Below are 20,643 nucleotides of genomic sequence, written 5' to 3'. Positions count from 1 at the left end.
AGGTGTCGGCCTGGATGCCTGGTGGACGAGGCGAGAAGACGCAGCCCTGTTGGAAATTCTTGGTTATTGAGTCATTATGGCGAAAGCCGTATACCAGTTTATTTTATTAGGTAATAAATCGTAATGTCATGGTGACGTAAGAATGATGGATTCATTATGCCTTCATGAGAGGTTCATGACAGATTCACAATGAACTTATGCCGCCATCGTGATGGCATTATGAGGACCATATAGTGGTGTGATACGGTGGATATCGACGATTATTTATATCAGCGTAGTGTTTCAAACAAGCATACTGCCAGCACAGTCATATACCCTTGTAGGAAGTGCTGGAGCTACAATTGCAATTTAAAAATTTAATCTCTCAGAAATGCTTTAGCATTTATTTATTCCTAAAAACAATTTACATGCAGCGAAACTTAATTGTACTTAAAGAACGAGAATTATAAATTAGTAACTCAACGGAAGTGCACTTTGAGCTGTCAAAAGAAGCTGCATATCACTTTGCTCAGGCGTTCCTGGCTTGTGGGTGAAGAACCATCAGAACCTCGATATACGGTGGTAGTGCACCTGCAACATGAACATTTAGTAAAGATGAGATCAAAAGTATGCATGATTCACCTGTCATAAAGTGGGACTAAGAAAAAGACAAGTGAACGAAAATCTAAGGTACCGCTTTGATACCATTCCTTGTGCCATGAGTTTTAACATATTTTGATTTCAAGGAACGCCTTTTTTGATTGATAGACAAATAACTATCTCCAGTCTCTGCATTAATGTAATAAATAGGTGCAACGTAATCCAACAAATGTGTAATCATATGGCGCATAGTCCTGCATGAATGGGTGACTCGGATGTTTAAATATATACATAGGGTAATTGGAGACATATAAGAAATCGGCTGCTTCCATCCAATGAGAAGTAATATGACTGCGCGAAACAAGGTTTACATTTTGTCCTTTCTTTTGAAAGCTATAAGTTTATTTACTGATATTTAAGTGCAAAGGTAGACCACCTAGTCGCACCTCTGCACTAAATTGCAGTACGAATGATTAAAATCCAGAGTCTCGTGGATGGTGCAAAGTGGACTCGAAACATTTGCTTACACGCTGTAAAAAGGCGGGCGTCGAATCGTGGGAGTCTCAGCCCAAATTCGAACCGAGTAACTAGGAATTCGTTCGCTATCTAAATTTTAGAAAAGCACATATTAGCAAATAATACGGCTATTGCCCACATTTTGTTGAGACGTATACGTCGGGGTTAAAACTAGCGCAAGTATCGGCATGCCTGGTGAATGTTCGCCTCAATGGCAGATCTTCTCGAAGCCGGCACATTCAAGTTTGGTACATATATCCACGCCCAACCCGATCCGTTATTTCATTGACAGGTGTGTCAAATCGGTCAGAAAGGCTTTCACGTGGTGAACGCCACACCGGCAAAAACTACGCGTCACACGAAACCGGTAGTTCCCTTTTCTGAAGCCTCCTGTATTAGTATGTTTTAAATATTATGCGCTAACTTGAAACGGTTGATCACCTTGGTTGGTAACGTTTAGAGAGGTTAGACTATAAGGAAAAAAGGATGTTTGATAAAAGAAAAGAAGGCGAGTTATGCCTAACCACTTGACAGCCGGGAGCCCTGCGTGACGAGCAGAAGCCCATTTTCAATAATCGGCAGGATGCCTTTTATTCTTGTGAATTTGCCATAGCAACAGCATGCATAGTCGGTGCTTTACTGGGAAATCTCAATGAAGAAATTATAATGAAAAACGGCATGAAAGCATATCGTGGGATCGAAAAAAGTAATAAGGGTATGCGTGATGGATCTATGTCGGATTGATGATACAGCAATGAAAAATTCATTATAAATGCAGTGTTTTTACAGACGATTTGTGACGCAGTCACGATGTATGTATAATGAATTAAGAATGAAGTAGAAACGGTTTTATGATAGTCATATTATAGCGTAAAACGCTGGATAACGTTGCATTCGTACATGAGTGTAGTTGCTCAAACAAGCATGAAGTTACAAACTGACGCACTGTTGTCCTGGTTCTCATGGCTCAACAACAGCAATGCGAAACTGAAATCGCTTAGTAAATTTTCTAGCAGGAATTTATTTCTACTAAAGTTATACACAGGAAAGCTTTGCATTTTTCGAAAGACAATAATTTCTACTTTTTACTGAACAAAGCTTACCATTGAGTGGTCAGAAAAAAAACTCAATCTCTCCCTCTTCAGGACCGTGTGAATGGTGGGCGGAGAGACAGCGGAACCATGCAATATTGAAAAATATTATTCGTATGAGAAATTTCTTTGTCCAATAAACACATATTAATGTTACAAGATACATAAGAGCATATTAGAACCATTAAAGGGATAGTCCGCCGTTTTCTCGAACTACCGAAGCTAATGGTATTTTCTGAACGCTGGGAATTCGCCCTTTCTGAAATGGTCCTTGACATCTTGAAATTGACTGTAGTTAATTAGAAAAGTCCAAATTAATACGATAGCGAAACCATATTCGTGACTTCCGGCCGGGAGGTTTCGGTTTCTCGTGCGGTGGTGCTGTGACGTCACTGTTGGGTAGGCATGGCGGGCATGGCCAGGAAGGCTGTGGCGAGACGTGCGGCTGGTGCGGCTAGCTTTCTTTAGGAAACAAATTGCGCAGGCGTTTGACTCGAAAAGCATCCGCAGCTGCTCCGAACTCGACACCGCGGATTTAGAGTTCGATCTCCGTGAGTCTCTGTTCGCCTTCGATCCGCCGGCGTTGCCTCATCGCGCCAACGGCGGTGGCGAATACGGTCTCCCGGCCCCGCTGGGCAGTGCTACCTGTGCAACCCGCCGACAGTGATGGAGACTGGTAAGACTCTTTGAACATTTCTCTTTTTCTATTATGTCGGTGCTCTCTACTGATCACGTACACTTGCCACAGGTGTTCCTGCCACAGGTGCTGCCCCGCGCTGCGGGACGAAGATCTATGTTGTGCGGAAGTTTCGTGATGGGTCCGCTCCTTGGTATCAGTTGCATCACGCGCCACGAGACGTTCTTCTGCAGGGACGTACTCGAAGTCTACGCTCGTCACGTGCGATACTACTCACCGATATACGTGGAGTGCTGCGACAACAACCGGTGGGGAGTCCCCACGAGGTCTGCCCGTGAATGTTAGAAAGCGCGCGCGCTCATGACTTTTGGTGGGTTCCTCGGCGCACGAGGGTCCGTGCATCCGAGGCCACTTCTTGAAGCTGTGAGCACGTTCGTATAACCTTCACAGCACGAATGCGAGATTTACGCTCGAGCACGTCTATTTCCTAGGAGCCTGGTGTCGCTAGTTTATCCCCCCGCACATTCCAACACGCACTTGTTATGAAACGCTAGTGTGCAGCGCTACCAAATCTAGTGACGCGACCGCGTGAGTCTGCCTAGCGTCCCATTTGCGCGAGATAAACCGCGATACCAGTACTCTCGCTCGCGCCAGTAGCTTTGACATCTTTGTAGGAGAAGCTGTCATATGTTCGTGATGTGGCACACATGCAGGAAACACCAGGTGCAATGGCAAGATAAACCAAAATATGCTTGAATTTATTTGCTAATTACGTTATTTCGTACGACTCAGGTATACAGTCTACAGGCTCTCCGTGTGGTGGGTGTGGGGCTTCCTGGGAGAAATAAATTTCCAGAGGCTGACAGCTTGCGTGCTTTGGTGCATTCAGGAAGCTTTCCCATCAACCGAATAAGTCATGTGTGCGTAGGTAAGTGAAACAAGAACCCTTTCGGGGGATTTTTTTCTGGTCCGACCGCCCCCTCTCTTCTCAACCCCCACCGCCCATGAGGGCGTGAGGCTGTTGCATGTTGAAGCTGCACTCCATAAGCGACGAGGCACCACAGGCTAATCCGACGCTTTAGACAAACCGTGTGTGGAGAGTGCCTACACCAGGCTACACCACGTTCGAGACTCCAAAAATTCTATCAGACTGCAGCCTTCATTTCTCTACACTGCGCTTCGTCAGTGGTCATTGATATATATATATATATAAGAGAGAGAGAGAGAGAGAGAGAGAGGTGAACTACACGATGCGACAGGAGCCCACAAAAGTTGCCCCCCCCCCAGATCAGATGTACTTCCGGAGCTCCTGATCCCTGTTCATCCATTTATGCCACATTACCCGAACATGCACTTCCTAAAAGTGAACAAAAGCAAGTCTTCAGGGCACTATTCTCACAGCATTACAGAACCAAAATGCAGAGTAAGCCATTGACAGTATAGAAAACAAGTTGCTCCGGGTGCATCTGTACACCAGACATGCCTGTTCAGCTGATGGCCAGCTGAAGTACACTAAAACGAGTATTTACGCTAGTTAGCAGATATTTTGCGAATTTTGCAAGCAGCAGGTTTTGGAATTATTTAGTGGAAACAATCGGCACTGGAATGCCCTGTATTCTGCATCGTGGCATGCATCATGTGTGTGATCTACCCTTCCCAATTGTTTTTCTGAAATTGCAGAATCCACAATTCTTTTTTTAAAATAGCAATGTTCATGATAATTAGCGTCAATTACCAAAATAATTGACGTTTTTTGTGATAACGTAGACTTTATTGCAAACAAATAAAAGATGGGTGCTTGTTGACTGATTGCTTTATTTTCAGTGCCACACAAACAGTTCTATGCCTGTTTAGAGGTGCACTACATCGAAACGATAGGAATTCACATCTCCAAAACAGATGTTGACAAGTCGAAACGAAACACATATCAATGCACTTTCTAAATGTATGCTCGCATCCAAAAATATCAATATCAAATTTATCTCAGATTCAAATTTGTTAAGAACCAGTTGCAGACGGATAATGGGGTCAGTGTTGTGTAAACGGAAAGGATAAAACAATGATCGCACACAGCTAGACCTTTGCACAACACGCAGATATACACTGTTTAGAATCCCATTAATGACCTTATGCAGGGACATCAAATCCCGCATCATTCGTCTATTACACAAAGAGTGTAAGTCAATCAGCTAACATAATCTCTCATAGTTATAAAATACCTTGGATTGCAAGTAGCGGCCATAAAAGAGAAATTTTCTTGTACTCGCTCAATAACACAAGAGTTAGTCTGCAATGCTGTTTCAAACTAGAGAAAAATCAAGGCGGCTTCGAACAAGAGAACGAAAGAATGCTGGAAAACAAGGTGCATTCTTAAAATCGCTCGATATATGCATAATGAACCAAACACACTGAGCAATGACAATATTTGTAACTTGATGATTAAAAGAAAATTTGGTATCTAAATAAACACCCAAAGCTCTAATCAGAGACACACGGCTAACAGTATTGTCTAAAACATAGCAAAATTGCAAAATGTCACGTTTTCTGCTGAGACAAATAACTGTTTTTGATTCGTTCATTACAATACCATTAGACGACCACAAAAAAAAGTAAAGCATACATCATGCTGTAGATAAACACAGTATTTTTCAGTCAATATAATTTATGCCATAGGCAAATAACCACATTTTTGAGTATTTCACACACAAGGCAAGGTAATTTAGAAAGCTAAAAAAACAGCAAAGGGCTGAGGTTGCTTCACACTGGGACGCCTGACAAAACGAAGAAAGGGTTCAATAGGCAATTAGACACACACACCAAGTTCTCACGTTAAGACAAGTAGCTCTCAAAAAGGTTGCAACGCCTGGGGTATTACAGAAGTCTGTGATCCAGATTGTCAAATGCATCTGTCATATAAGTCGCGAAACACGCGAGCCCATGCTCATGGCTTGATGGCGTCCTTGATGATGATAGCAGGCTGTCTGTTCAGTGTTCACTGCTGTCAACAGCAACCGCGCAGCTGCTTTGACATTTCATGTAGAAAAACGTGACCGATGCCTTGCAACTGCTTCACCCATCGATGGTTTGGGACCACATTTGCTGCTGAGTGTGTCGTGCGACACCCGGTACGTAGCTTTTCCGGCGATCGCATAAGTGGGCCACCTGTTCACGCACTCCAGCACAGCGTCGCACAGCTTCCGCACATAGTCTGCAAAGTACAAATAGAGTGAAGAATTATTACCACCTGTACTTTGCTTTCTCCATGTATAGACATTCTTTTTCCTCTCCTCTAAACTCACAGCCAAAACATTTCAGATTAGCTTTCCTTCGCTCCGTACAGAACAGAACAACTTCCGTATTGAATAATTCTGTTTGTGACCCGAGCATTATAAATGTTATGTGCTGAATATTGTGAGGCTTACCATATGTCACGCTTTCTTTGACAGGTGCAAGTGTCCACCGCTTCTGTGCCTTCGAGCATCTCTGGTAGAACTTGGGGCTCCCATCCTCATCAAGGAGCACGTCCCTGCCTGCATTTTGATTGTAGTGCAGGGCTGCGATGTAGGTGCTGCAATGATGATGTGTACATATTTGAATGGTTATCCTGGGGTGCTCATAAAATTAATGACATTAAAACTGTACCATGCACTTTCAATTTCATTGTCTAGTTCAATTTTTCTCACCGTGCGAGCATTCCGTCATACTGGAACTTGCTGGACTTTGGAGCAAAGTGTATCAAAACTGCATGAAACGATTCCAGCCCGAACGTCTGTTCCTTTGGGGACAGGAAGGGTATGTCCCTCAGCAGGTTGGGTGCCATCAGGATGGCTTCAAGCTTCCTGAATGTCTCTGTGCCTGGGCAAGTTTATAAACAAAACTGTGTTATGAAGTATACCAAGAAGCGGTCAAGCAGACCCAGCATTGGAAAATGTAGACATCTAGAAGATACTTCAAGTAAACTACAAGTTTACTTGAAGTAATTCCAAAGTTATATTCAATAAGTATACCCTACGGTGGTCACTATACTCCTATGAAATCTGCATATTGTGTCTTATTTTATTGGAGTGCTACACCAACTAGAGTATTATGAAGCACACACAGCCCGACAATTGGGAGGCCACTTTCTTGGGGAAGTCCAAGTGGAAACGAACATCACAGCATTTTTACCGGCTTTGATATTCGCATCAGTTGGACAATGACACTCTTGCACGCATCTATGACTCACCCTGACTGAGGTTGCGAAGCCATACGACCATCTAATAATTCTGTGTTCTTTTCGTTGGCGGAATCGGTTAATGGTTACCATTGCCTATGAAAATGTTTGGTACCACACAATGTGGTAACAAACTGTTCCTTTCAATATAATAGGACACCTCATGGCGTCTCGTCCTCATTTATTTCAAGCGAATTGTTACTATGGTGGTCAAATGCACGAACGTTGCCTATAGTATCACATTGTTGCATGAAGTATTGTGCTAGGCTCTGCTGGGCTCATCTCTGCACTGGAAGCTTTTGGAACAAACCTTGTGAACATAAACATTGGCTTCTATGTCAGCATTCCAATCACGTTTTATTGTTGGAGCGTGGTTCTCAGCTTTCGAAGTTCCTTAACTCAAATTTAAGCAGAAACATGCTAACTCGCACAACCAATCTAACTGCTAAATTCTCGCTTTTCACAGTCAACATCTTTTGTAATCATGTTGTATCCTTAATTTTTTCTTTGTATACACACAAACCCAATCTAGGCATTATTTTTGCTGTGAATAATATGTGAGCATCTTCAAGAACAAAAATAAAAGCCTGCTCGGCTCGTGTCAAAGCACGCTGGTTATTGTTGAAATTTAGGACAAGCAGCACACGGACTGCTTGTAGGGTTTGTATCACGGTTAGGTAATTGTATAGAGTTCGACATCAAAAGGACACTCTTGCGTTGAATGTGTCTCATGCTGACCTCGCTCATATTCAACCAGCTGCTCTAACTGATCACAACGAGTAGCGCTAACTATTTATGCGATCGATATGAGCACCGTTCGCACAGAAAAATGACAACTCTTTATTAGGCATGTGCAAATAATGGATTTTGGGTTTGAAGCAAATTTAAAGGTAATAGTAGCTTTGGCCAGATATTTTTTAATTGAATATTACATAGTTGCTGCACCTTTCTCCATGCCTTTCACTACTGTTACGCCATGCTTGAACAAAAATTCAGCTGAACTCGCAAAGGTTGTTCCCAAGCTTCTAATTGCCCACTTATGAGCTCTGTTAAATTTAATCTGGGTATATTTATAGACTTTGGCTATATCTTGGTATATTTATAGACTGACAGTCCAATGCCAACATTAGGATGGGAAGTAAATGACAGAGTTAACATAAAATTAAACCTATAAGGGAGCCTCGTCATACCTCATTGAAAGCACTTATAAGTTCTTCTTGCTATTTGAAGATATTTTCTTCAATTATGAGAACAAAACAAACACAAGTAATGAACACAGGTTGTTAAAACATTGCTGCCTATCATAACCCTTGCATAAAAGCCACAGTTGAATTTTGGACAATTTTTTACTGCAATATAAATACATATCACCAATAACAATTTCTTTTTTTTTTATTACATCAGGCACGCACATGCTTCATACCCACTGATCTCCCATATATGATATAGGGGGCTGGACGGCACATTGAGCAGACAGGTATGGTATGAAACCACTGGAAGTAAGCGCCCTTGACAGGCTTTCTAACTCTTCCGAGTGCTGAATCGAACAGCGAAGCAAACAGACTGCTTGTTGTGAAGTAACAGCGCATGCGGACCCGAGAAGTCTCCTGGCAAACCATTCAATGTGAAAATTTTGAGATTCTAGTTGATCAAGTGTGCGTGTGTCCCACAGTCAAATGCCTCATTTTCGGGATTTAATCCAGAACGGGAGTATTAAAACCCAATCAAAAAAGCATGGACTGAAATATTGTCCAGCTGCACTAGGAAGCCCAGCACACGCAAGGCTACTGGGACAAGCATTGAACTTCTGGTGGCTTCACGTGCGCCAGGCTCGGAGAGCAGCTATCCGCCATACAGCCCCCTATAGTGGAAATCAGTGGTTATACCACTTGATGGTGTTTTTTTGCCCAAGTACGCAGCTGCACTGCGGTGAAGCGAGTTACAAGATTGCAGTGTCAGCTCAGCGAATATTGCTTCTTCGCAGTGCATCGGTGGTTGAGGAGAAGCACACTCAAGGGGGCTAACCCGCCGCGATCAACACTTTGAAAAGTATGGATATTGCAGTTAATTTTGAAGCTAATATCAAATAGCGTATAATTTAAAACTAGTATTTGATAATTTGAATATTTGTGCAGCCCTACTCTCCGCACATAGTAATTAGGCATTTGAAAAAAACAACTTTACATTCTTAATTTTCAGTGGCATTGCCAAGAATGCCACGTGCCAGATACTTTCAGTTTCCTTTTTGAGAACAGCTCTCTTTTGGCACAAAGATGGCACAAACTGGACACAAATACAACCTTTGGACGAGCATGTAGCAGGGTTTTCGTTGTGTCACAGTTTGGTGCAAATGGCACAGCAGTGCCACCACTGGAAGTGTCATTCATAATAAATAAGTAACTAAGATCATGCTTTGGTGTGGCCACTGTTTGGCCAAGGTTGTTCAATACTTTGTTGTTTCTTTTTGTATAATGTTCCATATGTATATTTTTTTTTTCTGTATCTTTTCAAGGTCTCTCTCCCCCCGGTTGCCCATGCCTATGCTTGTACATCTAGAATGAATATGCTTACTTCCTCCTAGTATTTTTCAGAGTTAATGAAGATTTGCTTTTGTGAGGTTGACTTAGCTACACAAAATTTTATAAGTGTACCTGGTAGTCAAGCATATTTTGTTTGGAAAATGATTACTAGAAAAAAGTATACTTCAAACAAAGTACAAATCCCTGCTCCTGACAGAAAGTAGAAGCAAGGTACAAGCTACTTTACTTACTAGGTGAAACTTACCTTCTTCGAGCCAGAGACGATCTGGCACGTTGCCGTGCTCACAGGCTGGATGAAGGGGGTCAGGATGCCGGTGCACATTGATGATGTGGCGGATCAGGGAGGTCCACTTGGCCAGGACCAGCTTGCCGTCGCCATCACTGGTACTAGCACACCAGTGAAGGTGACGGACAATAGTCTTACTCCACTTCAGGAGAACGTTGTGCTGTTTGGATCGAGCCGCCGCCACGATTTTCTTGTTTACACCTAAAAAGTAATGTAAGAAAAGTATATGATGACAGAACTGCAATCTTTGGATGGTTCTGGTCTGGAGGCTTATCTGCCAGGTAATGCAAGAACTTGGGCTAATGGTGACATGAACCACGACAGATACAGTCTGGCCGTGAGGACAAGATTTATTATTTAACAGATTGATTTTTAGTATAATGTAGTGGCATTTATCATTATCAAGCTTAGTAAAGTTTTTCACCATTGTCTGTTTCTTTTACTCCTGACAGCACATGTGCTTATTCTCCCATCTACAAGGGCACAAAATGTACTCTAGTTTCCCCACAATTTCTCCTCGCCTGCATGTCCGGGGTGTATAACCCTCAGCACAATAAACCACACCTCGTCCAATGCTGGAACTGCAAGAGTGCTGAAATTTTCACAGTATCATACACAGTATACAACTAGGTGTGCCTCAACTACACTCATAGATGGTTCTACACATCGCGACACAGTTAACACAAACACAGCATCGGCACTTTTTTGCGCTGTGCTCGGAGAATAAATTGTGGGATTCCATGTTTTATCTCCTTGTAGCATCACATGAGCCCTTTCCTCCATTAAGTAGTTTTGATTATAGCAGATCATTTGACAAAGTAAAACAGTAAGAACTGATGGTGGTGGCTTGTTTGCCCTAACTGCGTCGCACTTTGTACGTATCAGCACGAAGGATTAAGTTTGCACCTGTAGAAGAAGGAAGTTCTTAGGATGAATATCGAGGGAGTTTCCAGGCCAAAACTATCAGGAAACTGCAGCGAAATTAGCACGGTCTCTGCAATATGTTCATACTTATCATGTACAAGTATTATGTTTTTACAATCATGTTTTCAGCATTCCACTGCCCACCATGTCATAGATTATGCACCATCCCCCATGTACCTTATTTCAATTAAATTTCAAAGGGGGTCTTAGGAGAACTCATGCCAAGCATAACTGCTATAGTGTGGCACAGGGAAATATAGTATTACAACACTTATGCGACACATGTACCTCAAACTTGCTCAACTGCAACAAAGCCTTCCTGCAGTGTTTTACATCCTTTCAGCAGATGACAACACTAATCTGAACTGTTTATCAACACAGTGTATGGTTTTGAGTAAACACGGTTGCTCAGATAATTAAAAGAGGTAATCGGGCCTGCTTTTGGCACAACTTGGATTCAGAAAATTTTAAAAGACCAGCAACTCTAGGCCAGGAGTTGATACATCATGACTAGTCATACGTTAGCAATTGAGAATCACTGGAATACATTTTAGCGCTCAAAAACAGGAACAAAAGAACGAGAAACAGACAGCACAGTGCGCTACTAACAACTGATTTTATTACATGAAACCGACACTTTTATACCATCCGAGTTTCTGATTTCGCCCCATCACTAGCCAACCCGATACCAGGCCGCGTCATTGAGGAACTCGCGCTCCTTGTCCAGTATATCAATCGAGGCCACGCTGACACATGCTGCACCATTCTTCTTAATCTCATCTGCCTCGACTATCTCCCTCACAGTCTTTTCCTTGTGACGTGCCAGAATCTTGCTCTCGAAAAACAAGGTCACACAAAGGCACAAGAATCTTGCTCTTTTTTTCCGAGAGCAAGATTCTGGCACATCACAAGGAAAAGACTGTGAGGGAGATAGTCGAGGCAGATGAGATTAAGAAGAATGGTGCAGCATGTGTCAGCGTGGCCTCGATTGATTTACTGGACAAGGAGCGCGAGTTCCTCAATGACGCGGCCTGGCATCGGGTTGGCTAGTGATGGGGCGAAATTAGAAACTCGGATGGTATAAAAGTGTCGGTTTCATGTAATAAAATCAGTTGTTAGTAGCGCACTGTGCTGTCTGTTTCTCGTTCTTTTGTCCCTGTTTTTGAGCGCTAAAATGTATTCCAAGTTCCAAAACCAACTAGCCCAACAATCTACTCTACTGAGAATCACTGAACATGCATAGTACCTTTGGCAACGTGCCACACATCGAACCGGTGCTTGATGCCTGGGTGGTTCCTTTTCAGAGAAGCCTTGCCCTCCGAGTGTCTGTCAGTCACCAAGGTGTCCACCGTCATATCTTGGGCGCACAGGAAGTTAAGGGACCGTTCCATCCCCTCGGTCTCCATTCGATTACTCGAAGAGACTTCAGTGGACTGTAAAATATTTTTCAACGTATCAGGTCAGGTCTATATGTACCGTCTCACTGTCACCAAGGGGGAGCTAGGGTATAAATATAGTGAAATACTGTTTACAGTGCTAATATTATTGTATTGAAGAGCATCCAAGCTTGCAAATCAGTCTAGTCCTTTGCAGGGTCATTTACTGTCCTTAGCTTTAGTTGCTCTTCAACCTCAAGCCTGGATCTCTGTTAGATTTGTAGATAAGAGACACAAACTCTCTCTACAAATGTAGCACTCTTCATTTTATAATGACCTACCTTCACAAGCTCCGTGTGCAGGATACGATTAACAGATGTCTCGAGCAGAGTGTATGTGCCAAAGTCTGCACAATGGCCTGGTGTGTCGGCCCTCCCGTCTCCCGCGAGGCAGAGCTTTCTTCCTCGAAGCTCATCCAGGATGGTTGCTTGCTCATGGAACCAGACCTATGAAAAAACGAGGATAAGCAAGTCAAGTCCTGTTTACTGTTGCACATTGCAAGCTACCCTAACCTCAGATACTGCAGGAAGCATGTAGCATCGCTGGATCTTGAAATACTGCGACTTCTTCACTGACTCCATTCCAAGGAAGGAAAATAGTCGCAGCACCTTTGCGGGACTACTTCCCGAGAACAGGGTAGCAGAACACACAGCGAGGTTCCCCATTGGCTTTCTGTGGAGGACAGGCTGACTGCGCCAAGTGCAGACGTGGGACTTGGGACATGTGATGTCAGCTCGAACCATTGTCCCCACGAAGGACAGTTTAGCCGTGCACTGTGGTGTGCCGCAGATCAGGCACCTGTCCAGGAGTTCCCTCAGGTTCGACTCAAAAACCAGGAACTTCTTTTCGTAGAACCTCTCGGGCTTTGGTTGCTCGGTGGATGCATCGGTCCTAGAGTAATAAAGGAAAAAAATATGAATTATATCAGGTTGCTAAGAAAGCGGGTGCAAAATGTTAGAAGTAGCTTACAATAAAAGTACTAAGTATGAACAGCTTTCAACTGATCGGTCAGCTTGGCCTGATGCAGTTCTGCCTCATCATAGGGGTATTCATTTTTAAAAAGTACCAGATTGCCACATCTTTTTTTTTTCTTTGTACATATGCATAGAAAGCATTTAGACCAGATATATTTCTACTTAATCAGCAAGCTATGCAAACCTAGAATAATCCCAACTATTACCGGCATCGGAATACTTTCATACAATGTTAATGCAGGGTATGAAGCTCACTTTCTACTTATTTTTGTACCACGTGCTTCCGATTGCTATCAGAAGCCAACACAAAAACTTACTTAGGTCTACTACAAATCTGCTAAGGAGGTTCAGCATAGACTAACCAGTGCGCTATGCAGCTTTAGGAGTGGAAATCCTCCGACGATTTGCTAAAAATCGGGTTATGCAAATTGTTTTTATAAATTGCTTCCAGACCATGCATCACATTGCTGTCTTGTTTAAACTTGGGACATCAAAGGATAGCTTACTCGTCATCAGAATCATCCATGTCGCTCTCATCAGGGCAGTATGGTGGGTCTTTCCAGGCCTCCCTGCATGCGTAGAAAGCATTTTGCGTAATTGAGCATGCATAAAGACTTCAATATTCTCTTTAATAATAACCATTTCAAAGGTACAACACCACCTAAGAATCAGCCAGAAAAAAAAATGATTGCTTGATGTACCAAGCAACAATTTAACCTTTACATCTTCAAAATCACTAATAAAAAAAAAAAAAAAAAAGAAAAAAAGAAAACTTCAGGAGGCCTTTATAAATCCTCGAGTTTTAGAAAGCCAGCAGTTCAGAGCAGGCCAAGAATGTTTTTTCTTTTCTTCTTTCAGCTAACAATATTTTAGAAACTGAATTCTGAATCTGGGATTTGGTCCAGGTGAAACATACCCATGAGCTTTCTGTGGAGCTCCCATGTTCACAAAATGCCTGAAGCTTAAATTTAAACAGCAAACTTTAAAACAGAACATACTTCTAGCCGATTGGAGCAAAACAGACCAAACATTTATATGTGGGCATCCCCAACTTCCTCACAGGGCATCAACTCATATTTGTTCTGTCTGTAAACAGACATGTAGCTTCTTTTGCTCCAGTTGATTTCTTGCACTAATTTCAGGCAGAGGAGTAAAAGCCAAAAAAAGGAGTAAACAAGGTTTGGACATCTTATATATATATATATGTGTGAGAATCGGCCCCGCCATCACCGTGAATGGACGCGGGAACAGGACCGAGTTTCATTTTCTTTTCTTTGCGTGTTTGCGTTTGCACGTGTGCCTTTGTGTGTGGGTGAACTGGCAACGCTCGTGCGGGCTCGGGCAGGGGACATTTTGAAAGAAGACGAGGGGGACAGCGCGTGGAGAACCTTCTACAAGGATTCGGAAATTGGCTTCGCTTGTAAATAGACGTGTTTTTTTTCTTCCCCCTATCCGCGGAGTCCTGTCTGCTTTACTCTTCCGTCAGCGACCATCAGCTGCCTCCGTCGTCGGGTCCCGGCGCAATCTCAAAGAAAGAACATCTTTACTGGTGCAGTCGACAGGATTGCGTCAGCAGACCCCGGCGGCGTGTTCTTCACAACGGAATCGGCGGACAGGGACTTGACGCGGCTTTGGTGGAGCCTTCTAAAGAGAAGACTGGACCACCGAGCTCCTTGAAGGCTGGACCACCGAGCTACTTCGTGGCGACAGAGCTACCTCGGACCAGATGCCGTCCCACTCCAGCGAGGAACGCCTGAATCTCCAGCTCGGACATCATTTTCGTGCCCGACTATTCTGAGCAGCGGGCTGCGTCTGTGATCCAGCAGCAATCGTTGACCTTGCGGTAAGGTGATTCTTTGACGTGTGCCCGCCATGGATACAGACAGCGCAGAGCGGCGGATGCCGGTTCTAACGCCAGAGCAGAATAGGGGTCAGAATAGGGATGTTGACGGGCCAGGTGAATCGTCACCTTCGAGTGGAATAGTGGCAAACACACAGACACAAAGGGAGGGGAACGGAGGAATCCGATCAGACAGCTTAATCAAAAAGGAGATAGAACTAGTGAAGGAGAAAGAACGGCTAATACGTCTCGAGCTAGAGCTAGAACATCTACGCCCAGGGAACCGAACGTGAGCCAGTGAAGGCGGCATGGAGTTCGAACTCCGAAATGAAGCTTTAAGCTTTTCCAGATTGATGAAGGAAGTACTGACTCCCATGCCGTCGTCCGATACGTTAGTACCAAGCTGGTTTGACACCTTGGAGAATGTTTTCGAGAGGTATATAGTCCCTCAACGGCTTAGAGGATATCTTGTGCGACCTTATTTCACGGAGAGCATGCGTGCACTAGTGAATAGGCTAAACGTGGGTGAGAGAAGTGGGTATGATGCGGTCAAAGAACGGGTCTTGCTAGAGATCGGACTGTCGGAAGCTGAAGTCTGGAGGCCCTTCGTTGAAACCACCACTTCTCTCAAGGAAAAACACAAGAGCCCAAGGCAGGGCATCATACCTAAAAATTCTCGGGTGAAGTGCTTTAAATGCAAGGAATTAAAGCACCTTTCCCGCGAATGTCCCCGGAAGAAGACACCAGACGGAGATCTTCTATTCCACAAGAAAGGAGTAGATGCCGAGAATGTAACTGTGGAGGAAGACTCCAGCCGTGAGCCCGACAAGGCGACGACCGATGTGGGCAAGACCGACGGTAACAAGTTGGACCACCAAGGTCAGAAGAGACCAGACTCATCGGTCCGCGAGGCACCTCAGATTGTGTTACAGGCCGACGATACGAAGCGGTCGTCAAAGAACAATCGCAGCTGCGTGTCTGCGCGGGCTGACGTTGACGATAGAAATGAGCTGAATGTCTCGCGTGCCTGGGAAACGTCCCAGCGAGCCGAGGATGACGACGACGAGCAGGGGAACGTCGACGACGAAATGCCGTACCCTTTTCCTCGGCAGCAAGCATCCCGGCGATCTGAGTACGACAGATGTGTGAACTTCGACAACGTCGAGGCCGGTCCCGACATCTTACCTGGGTTGCGCAAGTTCCGGCAATCCAATGACGACCATGTTGAGAACATGGGCGTCAGTTGCAAGGAAGATCCGAGAGTATGTTTTGGGAGACGAACGTTCCGGCAAGCCGAGGACGACAACGGCGAGAAAGTGGATGACGATGAAGGACTGAACTTACCGCCTGGTCGGCAGGCGTTTTGGCGAGCCGTGGACGACGGCGGGGAGAACGTGGACGACGACGACGAACTTAGTATCTTGCTTTTGTGGCAGACGTTCTGGCAAGCTGATGATGACCACGGGAAGCATGTGGGTGTCGACAAGAAGCCGGACATGTTGTCAGGGCGGCTGACGTCACAGCGGGCCGGTGAAAATCTCAGGGAAAGCGGGGACAGCCACGAAGACGCCGTCTTCAAGATCAAGCCGTCCCAGAATATAGCTAGAAACGCCGATGAAGGCTCGATCACCTGCCAGCCGGCCACGTGTGACAGAGCTGCGAGTGCAGAAGACGTCGACAACGGCGACCGCCTGCGAGGATCATTCCTGATTCGCAAATCAGGACAGAATATAGACTGTCGTCGCTCTTGCGCGGCGATGTTCAGGAACCAGCCATACTTCGTCCGATTCAAGCCCCGTCGAAATCTGGATGGCTTGAATAACCTGTCAGCAAAGAGACCAAGGCTAGGAGCCTAGATGCTGCGCTAGTCTCGGCACGAGCTTTGTCATTCCTTTGGAGCCTTGGTGGGCACAGTAAGAATCAGTTTACTAGCATATGATTTGCGTATTGGTGTAAGTTTATTTTTTTTTATAGTTTGGATTCTGACGGGTTGAGTCACAAACTCTGTGTAAGGTGTGACGGATATGCGGACGCGTTTGAGTTTAGATGTTATATATTATTTTTGACATTTCGGGTCTAAAAAATATACTTAGTCGGGAGGTGTGAAAATCGGCTCCGCCATCACCGTGAATGGACGCGGGAACAGGACCGAGTTTCATTTTCTTTTCTTTGCGTGTTTGCGTGTGCACGTGTGCCTTTGTGTATGTGAACTGGCGACGCTCGTGCGGGCTCGGGCAGGGGACATTTTGAAAGAAGACGAGGGGGACGGCGCGAGTGACAATCAGCTGCTTCCGTCGTCGGGTCCATGCGCAATCTCGAAGAAAGAACATCTTTACTATATATATATATATATACTAGGAAATTCAGCAAACTATAGACTGCGCGCTGCTCAGGCAAAATGGCGGACGAAAAGAGGTCGTTTTCGTCGTTCAGCACGCGGACCACCACAAATTCCTGCACTGCAGCGTAAAATCAGTGTTACATTTCAAAGCAAAGCGATTTTTCGACGGTAGAAACCTTCTTATAGTCAGTGCGTAGGAATGATATGGCGGAATTATAAAAATAATTACTGGAAACAATGTTTGTTTCTATGCTGCCTACGAGAACCAAGCAGCGATAGCAGACGACAGAGTCGAAACGACCTCCTTTCCTGAGCTTCTCGGCGCTGCCGCTACGCGGCGACGATTTCGTTGGAGTCGCGAATACTCACGTGTCTCCATCACCACTTAGTGCTGTGACTGCCTCATCATCCGTGTCGTCCCTGAAAATGTATTAAAGTAAGTCAAGCTTTCTGCATAACTGAAGATATATAAATGTCCCTCTTTCAAAGCTGCAAGGAGTCCTCCCAAATTGGAACATTTTGTGGTGCAAGTACATATGTACCAGCAATAGGGCAGACAGGGAGCGCTAGCGGAATTAGGCAACAGGAGAGAGCACGAGATGGTGAACGCTTGCCTAACTGATTACTTTGTGTAAGACATGCCACATTTATTTTTTCCTCGCAATGACCTTTCTAAATAGTACTAACTGTACGTGAGACACATGAACCATCTGGTACTTTTAGCATTGTTGTTTGAGATTGGAACACCAGTAACAACAAGAAAGCAGTGCTACGGAGTCCGTCACAATGCAGATGATGCAATGTACCCCCTTACAACAATGTCTGTCATCAAGAAATGCTCAACAAGTAGCTGGAAGTGTCAGTTCCAGAATGGCAACACTGAAAATTGCTTAAAAACATTAGCTAGGCAATGATATCTAATTTGCAAGGTATTGTAAGTGGCCTTACATCGTCTTTTGCATGATGAAAGTTGTATCCTAGGATGATACCTGAACGGTCTTGCTAGAACCGGCACCTCATCTGAGAAAAGGTGAAACAGAGCCAGCTAACCAAGCCTGGGGCACACAGTTCATTGAGTCTCGAGTTAGCGTTTCACTCCACTCATGCACTAGTCTTGACTGCTTTTTTTCCCCCACTCTCAGCTGCGACGCTGGTTTTAGGAAGTCAGTCCTCATGTAGCACTTGACTGAAATTGAAAGCCTCACCCTTGTTTCTCGGCATCTGCTAAAACATTTTAATAACGACGGCATTTTACCTAGGCAGAGATATTCCTTGAAAACCTGTCTGCTAAAAAGATTTCACATTCTGGTATAGTGCCATATGTGTCCAAGCTAGGAGGTCTCAACGTTCAGCACCGTAAATACCACAATGTGCAATGCATACCCGTCGGCGTGATCGCCAGGTTCATCAGGATGATACACGGTTGAAGCTTGTAAAGGTGGCCCTTGTGTGCCTGCTGTGCTGTCGGTCTGGCTACCCACATGGCAAATCGATTGCTGTGTCTGAGTGCCTAAAAAGAAGTGCATTTTAACATGCTTGAAGCAAATGTGTGGCTGGCATCAATCGCAACGCTGGAAGATATGCTACTGATAACAAACATGCAGTTTCAAGTTAAAGCACAATAAGATCTGCATGGGTATATTCCAGCACTTCAAACAAGATTTTATATTGCCAACAGATGAATATCAGAACTGATAGACTCGTTCAAAATAAAAATGATTTCAGACCATGTGCAACATCCTGTGCTGCTTTTCGTTTCAACCAAAGAACTGCATACATATATTGTTAGCTAAGCATGTGACTCACTTCTTGGTAAGGAAGGGTAGGCCACCATAAGGGTGCTGCAGACATAAAAAAGCATAAGGTTTAAAAGCACAAACAGACAGGGACAATAAGAAATAACAGAAACGGCAGGGATGGGAGGCTGTCGTTTGTGTTATTTCCTGTTGTCCCCGTCTGTTTGCGCTTTTAAACTTTATACCTACCGTAGACCAACTAGTCCAAACCAAGGTTTCAATAAAAGATCACCTTTCTTATTTCCAAAGAGGTGCTGCATGCAGTGTTAGAACGTAGCCAAAAAGGGAATTGGGGTATGTAAAACAAAAGCAATGAGATAGGCACGGAAGCATTACATAGGTAGGATGTAAGAGACCAAATAGATTGCAGACAAGCCCTCAAGTTTCTACACTCTTGGCTTAAATTAACCAAGAATCATGAAGATTGGATAGAAAAGTGATGTTAGATAAGGAGCACTAAATTACCTGGAAGGAAAACCAGGCACATGTTTTTGAACAATATGCTGCACCTGAGAACATGTTGGCAGAAGTGTTTCATCGACATTACGGTGGAGACTAAAAAGTCCTAGGTAAACGGTGTGAATCATATGTCCTCAACCGAGGCATCTCTTGCATAATGTCCATTAACATAATGCATCTTTTGTCTCGTGAAGCATTCCACAAAGCTGCCGCATTATATACGACCACAAAAAGCGCACACAATGTCTTCACGCTTGGCTACCAATCAGGCAGTCACAAATGTTTAAAACAAGTAATGCCAGTTCCCTGCAACTATCATGTGAGGAGTGAACTGTGCCATTAGGTTAGGTTAAGTTGTGCCATGTCAGGAGTTGGGCTACACAGTTGAATTTTTTATTTCACAATAAAAGAATAAGCAAAGCAAATTCCAAAGGAAGGAAAGCAATCTAATGATTGGCTTTTTTACGTACCAATGCTTCTGCACCTGAAGGCTGTCTGGGTCATCTTCTTGTTCGTCCCCAGGGGAATATTGGCTTGGCAGCCAACATCAGCACTCACTGATTGTGAGTGTTCCACGTTCGAGCCCTCACTGTCTTCATCTGTGACCGGAACCGGAGAAGCTCCTTGGTCAGATGGTCCAGGCTCAGCACCACTCATTGCTTCCTGCACCAGCTGTGTTCGATAATGCATGATTTAGACTGAGACAGAATACTTTCATTACCAGCCTACCATGTTCTGTACTATACTGCATTCTTTAAAAAACACAAATAGCATGAAGACATGTACAAAGTAGAAGGGGACTAACAGGAAAATGCTGAAATGTTACATGTGTTACCTGCTGATATTCAAGTAACACACCATGTAATGCAATGACATCACCTGGCAAATGATGTCAAGTACATAACGTCGTCACGTCACTTTGTTACACGACCAAGTAACCACGTCACATAACGGGACGTAATAATATCACATGACATCCCGTCATAGATAACAGAAGTCAAAGAATTACAC

At 44.1% G+C, this 20,643-nt stretch overlaps 1 protein-coding gene across 1 annotated transcript; it reads right to left on the bottom strand.

Annotated features, from left to right (window-relative positions):
- Positions 1 to 4,616: 4,616 nt before the first annotated feature.
- Positions 4,617 to 20,322, bottom strand: LOC8027075. The gene is made up of 12 exons (XM_042291556.1): positions 20,103 to 20,322; positions 18,761 to 18,887; positions 17,747 to 17,797; positions 13,703 to 13,765; positions 13,021 to 13,113; positions 12,735 to 12,912; positions 12,504 to 12,668; positions 12,033 to 12,219; positions 9,821 to 10,063; positions 6,507 to 6,678; positions 6,246 to 6,391; positions 4,617 to 6,031 (listed from the first exon to the last, which is right to left on the bottom strand). Exons 1-12 carry the CDS (start codon positions 20,320 to 20,322, stop codon positions 5,856 to 5,858), a joined length of 1,821 nt encoding a protein of 606 aa, XP_042147490.1. The 3' UTR covers positions 4,617 to 5,855.
- Between the last annotated feature and the right edge of the window lie 321 nt (positions 20,323 to 20,643).

This window comes from Ixodes scapularis, unplaced genomic scaffold (assembly GCF_016920785.2).
Source record: "Ixodes scapularis isolate PalLabHiFi unplaced genomic scaffold, ASM1692078v2 PGA_scaffold2__306_contigs__length_199485367, whole genome shotgun sequence".
Lineage (NCBI taxonomy): Eukaryota > Metazoa > Arthropoda > Arachnida > Ixodida > Ixodidae > Ixodes > Ixodes scapularis.
This window is presented reverse-complemented; position numbering and strand designations above follow the sequence as displayed.